The sequence below is a fragment of the Nematolebias whitei genome, chromosome 18, assembly GCF_014905685.2.
Source record: "Nematolebias whitei isolate Nwh7 chromosome 18, NemWhi1, whole genome shotgun sequence".
In the NCBI taxonomy this organism is placed as follows: Eukaryota; Metazoa; Chordata; class Actinopteri; order Cyprinodontiformes; family Rivulidae; genus Nematolebias; species Nematolebias whitei.
The window spans coordinates 13900662-13916322 of record NC_056515.1 but is presented as its reverse complement, the minus strand read 5'-3'; the positions used below and the strand labels follow the sequence as shown (position 1 = coordinate 13916322).

General features: G+C 39.0%; 3 protein-coding genes across 4 annotated transcripts in view; 1 reads left to right on the top strand and 2 right to left on the bottom strand.

Annotated features, from left to right (window-relative positions):
• Positions 1 to 15661, bottom strand: part of tnfrsfa (tumor necrosis factor receptor superfamily, member a) — a 43807-nt gene that overhangs the window by 16959 nt on the left and 11187 nt on the right. The window contains exon 2 of the mRNA XM_037692344.1: positions 2718 to 2889. Coding sequence (XP_037548272.1) covers positions 2718 to 2889 — 172 coding nt within the window. The remainder of the gene's footprint in view (positions 1 to 2717; positions 2890 to 15661) is intronic.
• LOC119424838 lies at positions 8708 to 11742 on the top strand. 2 transcript variants are annotated; one of them, XM_037692343.1, is made up of 6 exons: positions 8708 to 8927; positions 9794 to 9988; positions 10073 to 10152; positions 10453 to 10507; positions 10720 to 10982; positions 11409 to 11742. In XM_037692343.1, the coding sequence occupies exons 1-6, from the start codon at positions 8829 to 8831 to the stop codon at positions 11623 to 11625; spliced, it is 909 nt and encodes a 302-aa protein (XP_037548271.1). In that variant the 5' UTR covers positions 8708 to 8828; the 3' UTR covers positions 11626 to 11742. The 2 variants fall into 2 exon arrangements, with proteins under 2 accessions (XP_037548271.1, XP_037548269.1); XM_037692341.1 differs by having other exon boundaries at positions 10720 to 11742.
• Positions 11731 to 14232, bottom strand: LOC119424837. Its single transcript, XM_037692340.1, has 3 exons — positions 13512 to 14232; positions 12604 to 12739; positions 11731 to 12520 (listed from the first exon to the last, which is right to left on the bottom strand). Exons 1-3 carry the CDS (start codon positions 14129 to 14131, stop codon positions 11765 to 11767), a joined length of 1512 nt encoding a protein of 503 aa, XP_037548268.1. The 5' UTR covers positions 14132 to 14232; the 3' UTR covers positions 11731 to 11764.

The following is a 15661-nucleotide window of genomic DNA, read 5'->3' as shown; positions in this document are numbered from 1 at the left end:
ACTTTGTAAATAGACATTTAACTTGATTTCTAATTTAAATGAGGATTGAAAAAATCATTAATACTGTTTCACAGTTGATTTAAAATGAGTGGTTCACTTTAACATTTAGAAATGGTATGAACTAAACACACTTTTGATTTATCAAGATATTGTAAAATAGTAATGATAATATAAAAGAAGAGTGTTCTTTCAATTGATTACTTCAGGATACAATTAGACAGTCTCTGGATGAGCTAATTTGTATTTCTGGATTTAAATCAATGAAATAACAGTTCCTGTCCCATGAGGGTCCTCAGAGGCAGGTTTTGGTCGGAGGCCAAGTTCACTACAATAACACTATGACTGTGGTTGTCCATTTGTAGAAAGCAGTGTCAGTTTAATCCTTGTATCATAATTAGATTGAATGTCTTTAAGAAGACCACAACAAAACACACTTTCACACATTTTCATTTTTACAGATGACAGAAATCTGCACTGGCCACGTTTAAAATGATAGAAATCTTTGTGGCGACGGAGAACTTTAATCCCTAAAAATCTTTCATTTCAAATTTACTTGCTGTGGCAACCTTTGCAAAAGGGAGCAGCTGAAAAAAAAAAAATTTTTTTTGTTGTATTGAAACACAAAGCAAGACTGAGATAAGATTGCTCTAAAAGAACCTGAGATAGAGAAGTGTCTAAGGAATGTAAGACAATCTAAAATCATTATTCAGCTGTTTCTCTGCATGTTAAACTGCTCAAACGTTTAGTTTCAGTTACACACTGCTTTAAAATTTATGGTACCAAAAAAATGTCAACTACAGAAACTGAACAAAAAAAATACTGATTTATGCTTATGTGTGCGTATTGATGCTGTGGAGTCCTCTGTAGCACCTCTAACATGTGGTGCACCTCAGGGATCTATACTTGGCCTCCTTCGGTTTTCCCTTTTTTTCCTCCTTCTGGGATATATTATCCGGAAACATGGCGCTACTTTTCATTTTTATGCTGATGACAGCCAAATTTATGTGCTATTAAATCAAGATAAACAGTATTCTGTGAAAAAACTCCTGGAATGTACTGTATGGCAGAAGTCAGAGCACAGATGTCACATAATTTTTTACATTTTAATGTGGAAAAGACTGAGGTCTTGATGTTTAAGCCCAGTGATGGTTCCAAAATCCGTGCTGAACTGGGTCCTTTAACAAAACATCTGACCGAGATGGCAACTAACCTAGGCGTGAAGCTGGACAATGATTTTAAACTAGATGCACAGATTAAATTAGTGATCAAGTCTAGTTTTTAATCACTTGAGGCAACTGGCCACGGTCAAACCATTTGTCACAACATAATTTTGAGATTTTAATCCATGTGTTTATTATAACTCGTTTAGACTACTGTAATTCACGTTATGCCGTCTGAGCCAGTCATTACTGACTCGACTTCAGCTGGTTCTGAACGCTGCTGCTCGCCTTTTAACTGTTTTAACACTTATATGCGTTTGTGTACAGCACTTTGTCCAACGGTGTTGTTTTTAAAGTGCTTTATAAATAAAGTTGTATTGTACACAGCATTTTCTTATAAACTCTTAAAATTTGACCAGAAAGAGTCAAACAACAGCATCTTCAACATTAAAATGTGTGGAGGCTCTTTAAAAGATAATCCCTCTGGCCAAATTAACTTTATATCCAGGGCTTAATTTGAACCGGATCCTGCCGGAACAAGATATGGGAACTCTCTTATGTTGTCAGGGTGCGTTCCGACAACTGTTTGCTTGTATATGGCAACCCTCAGACTCACTAATAATGAAGTTAGGAACAAATATGACTGCCTTGTTGGTTTAAGAGCCATGCTTGAACCATGTCGCTCCCCTCTGCTGCTGAGACGATAAATAAATAACTCAGACACCTCCGCTGATGTTTTTATGACGCTCTGGACGCTTGTCACTCACAGCACATATGAAACAAAGAGTAAACTCAAGCGAGAGTGATACCTGCCCCCTTTTCCTCGTTCGCATTGACAAACTGTTTTAGTTTTATCAATGAGTTTGTCAAAGCGCAATTTTGATTAGGTTTTTTTTTTTTTGTAAATACAGAAGTAATGTTTAATAAATGTTAGGATTCTATTCTTTGCTAACAAAATGTGTTTTATGTTATTGAACAACTTGTCAGGTTCTTGCCTTGTGAGCATGTATGTTCCCCAGGACCCCCCCCCCGACCATCTGCCATTTGCATTCCGGCATCGATCAGTGTACAAATTAAGCCCTGGTTACAACCACTAATATTTAATTAGATACAATTTCTAGCCAATATCTGATTTTAGACCTTTCACAATGTTGGTTCAAGCTTTAAGTTGTAGTTAAAGTAGTGGACTTGTTTGAAATGTGTAGTTTAACTTAACCGTCCAGATGACCTGACCTGACTGAACATTGTTGAATTTTATACCTGGATTCAAAAAGCGTTCAATACAAAAACAACTGGACTTTATTTGTAACAGAAGACGTTTCGCTCCTCATCCGAGGAGCTTTCTCAATTCAAAGAGCAGAGAGTGAGAGATTCAGGTTATAAGGCTGAGTGAGATAAGACACACACACACACATATATGTATATTGGCAGTTCACACCTAAAACCTAAAACAGTAGGTCTTTATACCTGGATTATTGAGCATGAACTTTGTTGTGTAGCTTTAGTGTTTTTAGTTGAGAAAAGTTTGTAAAGTGTGAGGCTCATTGATATTCTTACCAGCCTGGCAGTTGAGGCAGCAGAGCCCCTGGTGGTGGTACTGCTCATTCTCGACACAGGTCCGATGGAGTCGGGAAAGGGTGATGTTTTGGTTATCCTCGCCGGACCACTGAGACGCGGGCCCTTCGGCTGTGTGACAAACAGGCCCGAAGAAGAGCGCTGTCACAAACACCTGCATCGTCAAGGTCATGGAGACAACAAAAGAGGAAAACAACATGAGCTTACATTTTTTTCCCTCGTGTTTACAAAATAAAGAATTACCCCGTGAAACCGGTGAAATGAAGGACAATAAGGAAGGGAGCACATCTTCATAGGGAACCTTGTGTGAGCAATCTGACTTAATGTGAACCATCTGATCTGAACATCTGCTGTGGGGAAGCAATTAAAGAAGCCACGCAGTCTCTCACAACTAAAGCAACACGATAGTGTGTGTGCAGAACATGAAGATATACAATAACATACACACAGTGTGCAACCAAATTTAATTATACTCTATGATCGAGTTTTCCTCAGTGAGAGTCTGCTTTCTTCTGTTATTGGGGTAACACACAAGTTTGATACGACTAACTTGCAGCTTGGTGCTCGTATCAGATGTGAGAACCCCCCCCACCCCCCAAAAAAACAAAACAAAACAAAAAAATCCCACCATTCATGTGATAGATAATAACAGGTTTGTGTAGGTGGGGTATAGAGAAGAATACAACCGAACACTTTAGTGTGACCCCCAGGCGATTGTGTTTATTCACACGCTTTTCACCATGTCAATGTGAGAAGGCCCCATTCACTGGCAAACAACACACTTTAGTGCCTCTACTTCAAATGACCCACATTCTTTAACCCGGGCTCTTTGAATGCCACGACATACGAAACCAGCACGAAGCATCTACAACGCAACAGGATACCTCCCTGGATAAATGAGCGCACTAGATTAGGAGGTTTCGCCTCTCCTGTGCACCAGCAACCCCCCTGACAACATCCACTAAAACATTTAGAGAAAGTAGGGCCAGGTTAAGAAAAAAAAAGAAGAGGGAAACAGGAGACAACAAGCTGAAGATGAGAGGGAAGTATAAAAACAGAGTGTGGGAGAATGAGAGGAATAAAGAGTCAGAAGGAGAGACATGCTGATGAAGAGACTCCTGACACCAAACAAGACTCTCTGGAGGGACGCCATGCCTTGTTGTTTAAAAGAACATTCCCTCTTTTCACTCTTCCTCTGCCTTTTCCCTTCTTCATCTCCTGCTAACGTCAGACTTTCCAAAGACTCAGAGGGAGACGACTGGTGGAGCAGTCACAATCACACCATTTAGATCAATCCAAACATTCTGGGAAGGGGCAGGCAGAGGAGAGGAGGAAAGGGGAGGTAGATCAAATGAGAGGAGACTAACAGCTTGAACGACACAGAGTGAGCTTTAACTTGAATACTCCATGTGTGCGGCTGGATGGGGGGGGGGGGTGGTTAATGGGCATTGAGCTAGGAAAGTAAAAAGTTGTGTGAATAGAAGATAAATTTTAGTGTCTAAGTAAATGTGCATGGCAAAGCAGTGAAAATAAAAGGACAACAGGAGAAAATGTAGAACTGAAAAAGTGACTCCTACTGCACATAGCTTTAGAAACATCTGTAAATGTATGGCCATTCCAAAAGGCAAAAGTTAGGGTGTTTAATAGTGTAAGGTTCACAAAAATTGTATAATGTGAGCTTTGTTCAGACACACTCAGCTGCAGTCCTCCACAGACTCAGAATATGCAAAAGCAAACAAAAACGTGAACTATGGTAAGTTGCTTTTAAGTTTTTGTGTACTGTATTTTGTGACTTCTGTTTAGGGTTGGGAGGTAAAATCTATTTTATGATGCAAGGCTATGGAAACATGGAAGAATCTTAATCAATTTTCAAATGTCAAAAAATTATTCTGTTGCGCTGTGTCATCATAGTGGTTTCCATGCAGTCCTGTTGGTTTTTGTAATAGAAACATGTTGAAGTAGATCTGCTAGTTTTCACAGCTTTATCCATTCTTTGCTGAACGCTGAAGGATTTGAATCTGTAAACAATAACACGACTAGAGCTTGACCGAAATATCGGTATGGTTGATATTTTAGGCGATAGCTGTTTGGGGACATATCAGTATTGGTGATAATTGTCTCCTTATCAGAATCCGAAAGCCTTTATTGTCATTATACGCAAGTACAATGAAATTAAGAAATTATGCACAGACAAACACTTTAATTTTCACAAAGAGCCATATCCTTACTTGCACATGTAATTGTACAATGTATCCAGCAAAGGGCACATGCAGATTACTTTCAAGCACAATTGACTCATTGCACAGCTGAGAGGAGACCCAAGAAGAAGAGAGCAACTAAATACAGTATTGCATACTTCGCTGAGCAGAGCATGGTGTTTACTGTAAATAATCTGTAAAATAAAATTAAAAAATCAACTACAATAAATTCTCTTCAATCCTCCAACCCGCTTGGCATTAGCTACGTGCCTCTCAAGCTAGCAAGCTAATAGATAACCTAGCATGGACTTGTCTTGTAAAACTTTATCCAGAACAATAAATCTAACGTAGCAATAAATATATTAAAGTGTTAGTAACATTATCTTTCTTGTCCTCAATGAAATGCATTGTTTGTCTGAAATCTTTACTTCTCTGCAAAAAAAAAAAAAAAAAAAAAAAAAAAAAAAAACTCAATACTAATTAGATCTTCCCCATACGTGACTGAAATGAACATGGAAGGGCATTTTTTTATTTTATATTTTTGTAACAAACTTGTTAACTTTATGGTGAATAAAGGAGACTGTTTTTATGACGAGTGCACTGCTTGTTAATCTACTGTGGGACTACGTATAGCATGGATCGGATTTGCTTAGCTTCATGGTTGCTAAATAAAAAAGTCCCGTCCCACTTGCTGTTTACTTAAGATTCTTGGGTGTGGACGCAGCTCAGAAGTTTCCAGTCCTTATATCGGTTATCGGCATTAACCTCTCCCTTTCCATATCGGTTTCGGTGATAGCCAAAATGTCCATATCGGTCGGGCTCTACTAAAAATGTGTAAAAGTAATAAACAGTTTGCCCATCTAGAACAAAGAAAGACAAAATAATTCATTCAAAACAAATTTTACATTTTCAAAAGCCAAACCTTAGTTAGAAAATGTTTCTGATTCCATTAACTGATCTCTAAAAACAGAAAAATAAGTCAATTATTACAGTAGGAAAGTTGCCATTATCTATTAATTAACCATTTCACTGGGCCAGAAAGTTACACAAGCCCATATAACTGTTAATGTGATGAAGCTCAATCAGTGTTAGACATTTTATTTACAATATGTATACATTCTGAACTGGTCAATGTCATTTGTTAATCACAGCCTGCACTTGCAAAAGAAATGCAACTACATGTCCATTTTGATAACACAAAACCGATATACTCCTCCTAAAATACAATGTCATAAAACCACTGCGTACGTTAACATTTTGGTTGCTGTAAAGTGGCTTACTTTTACCTCTTTAAACAATGAGGAGGAAGACCAGAGTGACCAAAACCTCAGTGAGGAAAACGTTTCAAACCCCAACCCCTGGAAATCCTCCAACAGGAGCTGAAGTGTACAATGAGTGAGTTCTGCTGCAGATCACTTCATACAACAGAGTCCTTTTGTCCAACAGCCTGTCTATATGATAAGTTTGTGCAATGCTTTTGTGGCTGCAAGTTAAACTAATAAACGCTAGAATCAAATAATGAGGGACTTTCTGTGCATTTGACAACAGTAGCACTCCTCCACTTCCTCTGAACACTCTGGGTTCTTCCAAATTGCCTTGGCACAATCTCTACAAATACCACGTACACTGAGAATACACTTGTGAGTGAATGACAGGACAAATTTTCAGACGACCCAAGCCATCAATGGGCCATTTACAGGGCTGTGATCACTCCATGTCCACCAGTTGTAAAAAATTTCCAAGGGAGATTCTTCATTTCCTAGTGAATGGATTATTTTAACCTTAGCAGACTTATAATGCTGATTATCAATCGTCTATATCCAGACCTCCCTCTGCTCTCCATGCTCGTCCTATTAAATCATTTGCTTTTACCAATTTGGCACCTATCATGCAACGGTTCTGATGCTGTAAAACACAAGAGTTATAGTTTAGGAATTTACAGTAATTCACATTATTCCCACAAGATATTTGGTTTTTACATCCCTCACCCCCCTCCCAGTCAGAAAAAAATGAAATAGTCAAATGAGATATATGAATTATGCTTTGAATGAATCTCAGCTATGAACTTATTAACTTATTTAATTTCCCTCTGGGATTAATAAAGTATTTTTTTATTGAACACATTTTATAAGACTATAAATCTTTGCAATCTCTGAGACAACAGAACACTTCTCTTGCATTAAACACAGGAGAAGTGCAGCTTCTTTTTAACTGCCCTGAAGACGTTTCGGTGTTCGAGCACATGACAGCAGGAGGACTGAAGCCCATGTTTTAACCACGGCCGCAGAGTAGTAACAGTTCAGAAATGAGTAAACAAAAAAAAGGTTTATTTCAGTTCAAATGTCAGTTGTATACGTCTCCCTGACCTTACCTGCGCTCAACACGTCTGCCTCCAACAACCACAACAAAGTGTGTATACAACGCAGCCGCCGGCTGCAACTTACAGTCATGTAGCCATCAAAACGTCAACAATCAAAGGTTGGGGTTGTTACATCACGAGTTACTCTCCATCTAATTTCACTGAACTTTTCTGACACGTGTTAAACCCGAGTAGATTGAAGGTTACTCCCACATCGTAAGGAGGAATGTACCAATCAAGACAGACTTTCCCCGACCTGTGGCATTTAAGATAAAGTGTCTGCTGAAACAAAGTCTACATCTAATACTTATAATAAAAAAACAGACTTGTAGATTAAATATATATAAATAATTAAAAAAAAAACCTGGTTTATAGAACATTAAAATTATGTTTCAGTTATGTTATTTTTGGTTTCTCAAAAAGCAAATCTAATATATGCCATGTGTTTTCTCCTCACTTCCACTTAGCACAGCAAGCAAAAAATAATGTTTTTTGTGCATACAGCTCAGGATGTTTTTTGATCAAATGAGGTCATCCAGAGTCGTACATTTTGTCACCCATTGTGTATTTTCCTTATCGTGGTCCCATGGAAACTCTTCTCTTTTGAGTCCTTTAAACTGTGTTGTCTAGTCATGTTAGCTTTAAGAGCTGGCTGGGTCTACTTGGTGCATTTAGCCTGCTGTTTGTTTGGATTTAAATGCATAACTAAATTGGTAAGAAATACCCAAACTGCAATACTGCAAGTACAGTAGTTACTGAGCTGCTCTCATCTTCTACTTTAAAATACTTGCATAACACTGACATGTTACCACGGTGTACATTTTACAGTGAACGCATTATGGTGGGGCTGAGAAGCACTCCCAACCAGGCTGGCTGCAATTAAATGTTTAAGTTCCACCCTCCGTATAAACAAATTGGACATCTGCTTCAATTAAATAATAAAATATAAATAAATCAGGTTCCGGTCATTTTTTTTAGAGATTGATTTTTTTATAGCTCTTACTTTGCAGCGTTACGTTCAAATATGCTTTCAGACAAACATTCAGTTTTAATTGGCTACTTGAGCCTTAAAAACAGTCACGTAGAAACTGCAGGAAGGGTGTGTAGGTGGGATTTTTGTTCCAAGTGATGCAGCTCCACATCTTTATTCTAAAGCATCTGGCTCCGAAAATATATGGAACTGTCATTTTAGCTAGAATTCTGAACAACTGTCCATCTTTACTAATGTTGGTGGTTGAAACGTGGTGTAGGATGACACGTGTTGTAATTAGCAGTTGTGTCCAGATGAGAGGTGCACATGTCATTCGGTTCTGTCTTGGCCTTTGTGGGGTAACCAGAGCCTTCATGATAGTTGAGAGTGGTCTCATGTCCCCAGTGGTTCCAACATCCACAGATATTAGGCTCTGTGCACATGCGTCCTGAATCACTTCCCCTTTGACCGGATGTCGGCATTCCAGTTTCCGGTCTAATCCCCGGTCTCGGTGAAAATGGCGTTTTCTAGATGTTTACAAGAGCTGCCCAAGATAAATATCAGCGATGTTCATCGTATTGTTGATGGCTGGTCCCCTGCTCCGACAAGCAAACGTAACAAGGGATTTAAATTGTATATCTCAAGTTACCTGCACAACTACGAGGGTAAGTAACGTTAGTTTGATCGTTGTGATGTTGCTAACTGTTTGCAGCTAACGTTAGGCTATTAGCAACACGACCATTTTTGTGTATACTCACGTTATAGAAACAGGTTTTCCACACTTAAACAAAAGGCTCATATTTTGTGATCATTCTACTAACATTCTGCTCTTCTCAGTTTCTAGCAAAAATCAGGACACAGGTGAAGTCGTTGTCAGGGCTCTGTGTCACAGGTCCATGAAGAAAAATGAAAAACCTCACAGTTTAAGTGTAGGGTGAAGATAGGATTGTTCAGATGACAGTTTTAAGATTGTTGGTTCAGTAACCCGACGTTCCTAATGTTAATGGGGATTTAGCTAAGGTGGTAATTAATTCTTAAATAAAAATAAAATGGAATTGGCTATTTGATGAATATTAACACGTGAGTTTGGCCTTGCTTGTCCCCATTTGGTTATTTGCTGCATGCATTGTTCTTCTTTTATGGTTGTTATGTGTTACTTTTAACCCAGTGTTAATTTGGTAATTCATGCATATTAGTTTTACTTAAATCTAAAGAATACACTCACAGTCTCTGTAACATTATCCAGGTATTTTTACCTAGCGGGTCTCCTCTGGGTTAAAAGTGTTTTGAAATCAAGTTATCTTTATCTCATCCATTCATTTAAGATGTAATCTTGTGATAATTGTATTACACTACTCTTGACCTTCATAGAACATACTCCAAACTAAATATATAATCACATAACATGATACTATGGTTCTATGACATTAGTTATAAAAAAATATTTGGGAAGCAAGATTGCATCATGAAAGAATGGCTGATGAGTGACCAAGCTAAGATAATAAGTTCTTACTATGACATTCTTATGCAGGTGGTCCTGAAAGACTCGTGTCCTGTGGAGCTGATTCACCACAGCTGTACGTGTGTTGCTGGTGCAGCATTATGCAACCACTGTGTGGCTTTGCTGTTCCAGTCAGCACATTATTCTGAGCTGAAACTGTCAGTGGTCCCCCCTGTACTAAGCTGTACAGAAGGAGAACAGCAGTGGCACAAGCCCAGAACTTTAGTAAGTTTTCTCTTCAATAATAGACTCAATTTATTACATTTTCTTGCCGTATAACTTGTAACTGTGTCATGGATAACTGAATAGGGTATAAAACCTGGCCCCGTGGACAAGATGACTGTGCTGTCTGCTAAACCGAAGAGTGGAGCAACAACAGAGGGTGTAAGGTAAAAAAAAATCAATAAAAATTCTGATGTATTACAACAGTGTTTCTCAACCCTGGTCCTCAAGGCACACTGCTCTGCATGCTTTATAGATTTCCCTGCATTAACACAGCTGATACAGTTGTTAATCAGTTACCAACTGAAATGAGCTGTGTTTAAGCAGGGACAAATCTCAAACATGCAGGACAGTGTGCCTTGAGGACCAGGCTTGAAAAACACTATTATTTTATGTTTCATATCTGAACGAAATGCATGTGGGTATTCTATTTTTGACTCATGTTCTTTTCTTATTTTTATACACAGGAGCACACTCTACAAAGGCCTTAGTGGGGATTTGCCGGACCTTTCTGTCCTTAGAGTAAGTAGTTGTATTTAAATTACTGATAAATAAAAATGAAATTAACAGTAGGCTACAATGTACTAACAAAGAGTTGTAGACTTACCGGTGTATTGAATAATTTTATTTTCAAGTGCTGTCTCTTTGTAAAGTGTAGAATTTTTGAGGGCTTAAAATTAGTTGATATACATGTATTTTACATTTTATTGAAATAATTGTTTTCACTTTCCCAGGTTTCCGAGGTGTATGAAGATTTTGCAGCAGCTGATGCACCAATGATCTGCAGCATGGGAATCAGCCATGAATTTCCCCTTGTTGACTCTGCCCTTGGCAAAGTTCAGGCTGGAAGTCCTCTGTCCTACCAACAGCCAGCAACAGCAAAGAGAGACATGTCCTTCCATGCTGCACCACCCCGCCCATCTCTGCCTCTTAAGAACTACCACCTACAGCCATCAAAAAGCATGTTTGTTTGTTCTGAACCACAACAGCTACACCTTAAAAGTATGGAGGTCACCTGGGACATGGTGAATAAATTTGAATGTGCTACCAGAGCACAGAGTACATGTCCTGAATGGCATCAGCTAAGGAGGCATAGGTTGACTGCCTCCCGCTTCAGGGAGATCTGCCAGGTTCAAGATAAATCTGAGGAAGATCTGGCAAATCGTCTGCTGCAAGGGACCTATCAGACTGCAGCTATGAAGAGAGGGCTTGAATTAGAGGCAGATGCTATCTGGGAATATTGTCAAATTAAAAGAGTCAACCACTATCCCTGTGGATTTGTGATTCACCCTGATGCTCCTTGGCTAGGGGCATCTCCAGACGGATTGATCTTTGATCCTTCTGAGCCATGTCAGTTCGGGCTGATTGAGATTAAGTGTCCAAATGTGAAAAGTTATGTTGACTGTCCATATCTCCAAATGAAGTCAGGCAAATTGGAACTAAAAAAAACTCATGTTTACTATTGGCAGGTTCAGGGGCAGATGCTAATAACTGGGATGAACTGGTGTGATTTTGTTGTCTCAGCTGAGGAAGATATTCTTATTCAAAGAATTTATGCAGACACTAATGTGATGGATTCAATCAAACACAAAGTAGACAGATATTTTTTCTATGTTTACCTGCAGAAATGTCTAAATTAGGAGTTTGATCAAATCAAATGTACAAATTTGTTTCAAAATATTTCCATCATGAATATCTATTTACAAATGTAAGACAATGTCAATGTAAGTAAATGACAGCATTTTCTGTTTCTTCAAGACTGTGCCATCAGCTTTTCTGTCAAACTTCATATCTCCATTTCCTGACCAAAGGTCCATTTTGGTAATTTGACAGGAGACAGGCAACTGTAAAAATTTGGTTTATGCTTCCTGCAATGGAGAGAGGGATAGTGGAATCAAAGAGTTTATTTTCTTTAACTCTTCTTATTAACCTCTCAACATGCACCCTCAAACGGGCAATGGACTGGGTCTTCAAAACGTCGACCTCTGACATTTGGGCCCTCTTGGAGAGGAAGGCAGGACGATGAACAGTCCCAGGTACGAGATCATCCACCAAGAATCCCTTGTCCACCATGATGGCCATGTCCAGTGTCAAGAGTGATGTAATCCCTGATTGACGGAACACTTCCTTGTCACTCATGGAACCCTCAAACAGTGCTGACACAAATGTCAGGGCTCCGTGAGGAGACATGCCCACCATGGCCTTAAAGGTACAGTGGGATTTGTAGGTGGAGAAGACTTCACTCTGGAGGAGCAGGGATGAAGGTGTTTGACACCGTAGTTCTGTACAGTCCAGGATAACTTGTGTGTCACTGTAGCGGCCATCAAAATCCTGTGGAAGACTGGAACTCACAGCTGCAGGAGACATCCACACACAAATTGAGCCCAATAAGCAGTACAGGAAGTTGGCCCATGTCACAATAATGCGGCTGACTGTTGCTCTGTGGATGTTAAATCGATGGCCCAGTTCCCTCTGGGTACATCCAGTAGACAGGTAGGAGAGGAAAAGAAAAAGCTCATCTATTGGCAGCAGTTTCTGGACAGAAAATTATTTAAATGTTAGTTCAAAACCAGCATTCTCATTGTGTGTGTGTGTGTGTGTGTGTGTGTGTAACTTACAGTTGGTCTGGTAAAAGGGGTTTCAGTTGTTGTACTCATGACGTCGGTTTTCTTTGCTCTGGTGACCCTGACCATTTTGGCTGTTGCTGCCTCGATCAAGTTCCAAAACGCCTTCAGATGCTCATATGAGGGGAACCTAAAACACATAAAAAAAAAAAATATATATATATATATATATATATATATATATATAAACTGTCACTCTCCACATTTATAACTGTGAAAACAGTTTTCAAATTTTGACACGGTACAACTAAGAACATAAATATCTTTCTTTGAAATTTTATGTTGTAAAGTGGAAAGAAAATTATACATGATTTGAAGGTTTGTAATTTTTTTATAAATTGAAAACTATTTTGAGCACAAATGTTCAGCCCCCTTAAATCAGAGAGTAACTTCTAGTCTTCATAAGTTTCCTGATGATTGCTAATGGCATAATAGTCAGCCTGTGTGTCATCTAATCACAGAAACCAACTATTTTCACCGACCTGAGGCTGTCACTAGCTGCTGTATTTGTATTTGACATTAGTTTACACACGGGTGGACTCCATAGCCATTTGTAATCATTAAAGCTATTTCTGAAGGAATATTGGTTACAGAAAAGGGAGCCGATTACTCTTACACACCACACTTTTCAGTATCATTTGTAAATACAGTACTACTAGTACTACTACTACTACTACTAATAATAACAATAATAATAATAATAATAATAATAATAATAATAATAATGTGTTACATTATGTATAATTTCATTTCCACTAGTAAGTGTGTACTTGTGTTGGTCTCTCAAAGAACATTACAATGAAATTGTTTTTGGTTGTAATGTGACAAAATATACAATGACTCAAAGCGTATTAATTTTTTTTCAGAGGCATAACGTAATATTTAGATTTTACAACTCTGACCTGGTGTAAAATCTGATGTCTTCTGGTGACGTAGAAAAACGTTCCAGTCCAAACGGCTTTTGAAGACTACAGGATCGGAGCTGCTCTTTCAGTTGCTCAATTTCTCTCAGCATGCTGTGATATTGCTCCCGGTCAACACACACGGTTCTGCTGGCGCCGTAGTCATGGTCCACGACCATAGGTACCATGACGGGTGGTTCATTGTCCTCAATTGGATCCGCCGAATCAGGTTCTGGATTAGATGGTCGACAACGGCGCTCCCAAACACCTGCTCGTGTCTTCCTGCTGTATTTGTTCCACTCAAATAATGATGGAACCGACCCAGCTGCTAAAATTCGTCTTCCCTTTTCTGTAGTAATTACTTCATTCTCCAGGAAATGTCGGCTACATACCTTGGTGTGAGGAGTTACCGTAAATCCCTCTCTTCTGATTTTTTGCAGCCAGCACAAACGAAGGCTTGTCTCCTTAGGGAAACGGTGAAAGCTCAAACGGCTATTATAGCGACCTGAAGACGAGCAAAGCGGCACACAACAGTGCTCCTTAGACCCAAACACCGTCGGCTGAAATCTAAAGCTGCCACGCACGTTATATTTTTGTTTATTTGACGCAGCAACACTCATTTTAGTTGTTTATCTCTGGGATGACAGGATACAGGAATTAAACCGGAAACTGGAATGCCGACATCCGGTCAAAGCGGAAGTGATTCAGGACGCATGTGCACAGAGCCTATTTGCACACCTTATTTGCCGAGCAACTGCACAGTCCGACCACATGGTCTAACGCAAACCACAACATGACCTGGTTCTGCTGTGTAATGAGTCTGCAGTCCAGTCTGTGTCACCTGACCTTCACTCACCAGTTTAACCGACTGTCAAACTCTCCAGCAAAAATCCGACAACGTAGGGATGCACAATATTATTAGCATGGTATCGGTACCAGCCGATATCAGCGATAAAGTTAAATATAAATGAATAATATACATACATACATACATACATACATACATACATACATACATACACACACATATATATATATATATATATATATATATGCGCTGTTGACAACCCAGTGACTAGGATGCCTGCAGCGCCAGCACAACGTTGTGACATCACGCGCACCTACCTGATCTGATCACGGAGAGGAAGCAGTGAAAATGTCGGCGGTGTTTGTCAGTGATGCGAGGAGGAGCGAAAACGAAGTCCTACAACACTTCGAACTAAGGCATTAACAGAGTACTCGAGTAATCTACACATCAATTGCTAGGACATCTATCGAGGTTAAAAATGTTACGTCGAGTATCCGTAGTGACATCATATTATGTGACCACCGTATGACCGTAGGGGGCGGTGTTGCATTGTTGCAGGTCACAGAGTATGGTGTAACACCGGGTCCAATCCACCAGAACCAGTTTCGGTTTAAGTTTCGTTTTTTGACGTGCTACATGTTTCTTCACGTTTGCAGTTTAATAATAATAACTAATAGTTTAGTTTTTCCTGTGACTTATTTGCAGTATGATAAATGGTAGGAGTATAATATACGCTCCCAATGTTTTGTTGGTCTTTTTTTGTAAATAATTAACTTTTTTTGCGGTTTTATTTATTTATTTATTTTTGTATCTTGAGATCTATGACGTCATCAAATACTCGAGTTCTACTCGGGTTTTATTATGTTAATGTCGTGTTTAAAAATTATATACTCGTTCAACCCCTACTTCGAACCTAATTAACCATTGCAAGAACCACCATTCTGACCATTACGATGAGTGGGCCAGAAAGGACAGCGAGAGAGCGGTCAACTGCGGAGAAACAAAACCTCACAAGCAGTCCATCCGTCCAAAGACCATGCAGAATAATGTAGTATTTTAATTCCACAGCAGAGAAAGCTATGTAGTTTCTGTAAGCAGGTCTAGGACAAGGAATTATCGGTATTGGTTATATCGGCCACATAAGTTTTAACATATTGACATATCGGATATCGGCAAAAAATCCAATATCGTGCATCTCTAGATAACACCATTGTTCTGCTTGTGATACAACCATTTATTACGCAGCAGGTTCCTGTTCTAATGTCCAGCTTCTAGTAAATTAAAAACATTTACATCTCCATCATTTGCGTGCATGTGGACCAAATTATGTATAAATCAAATC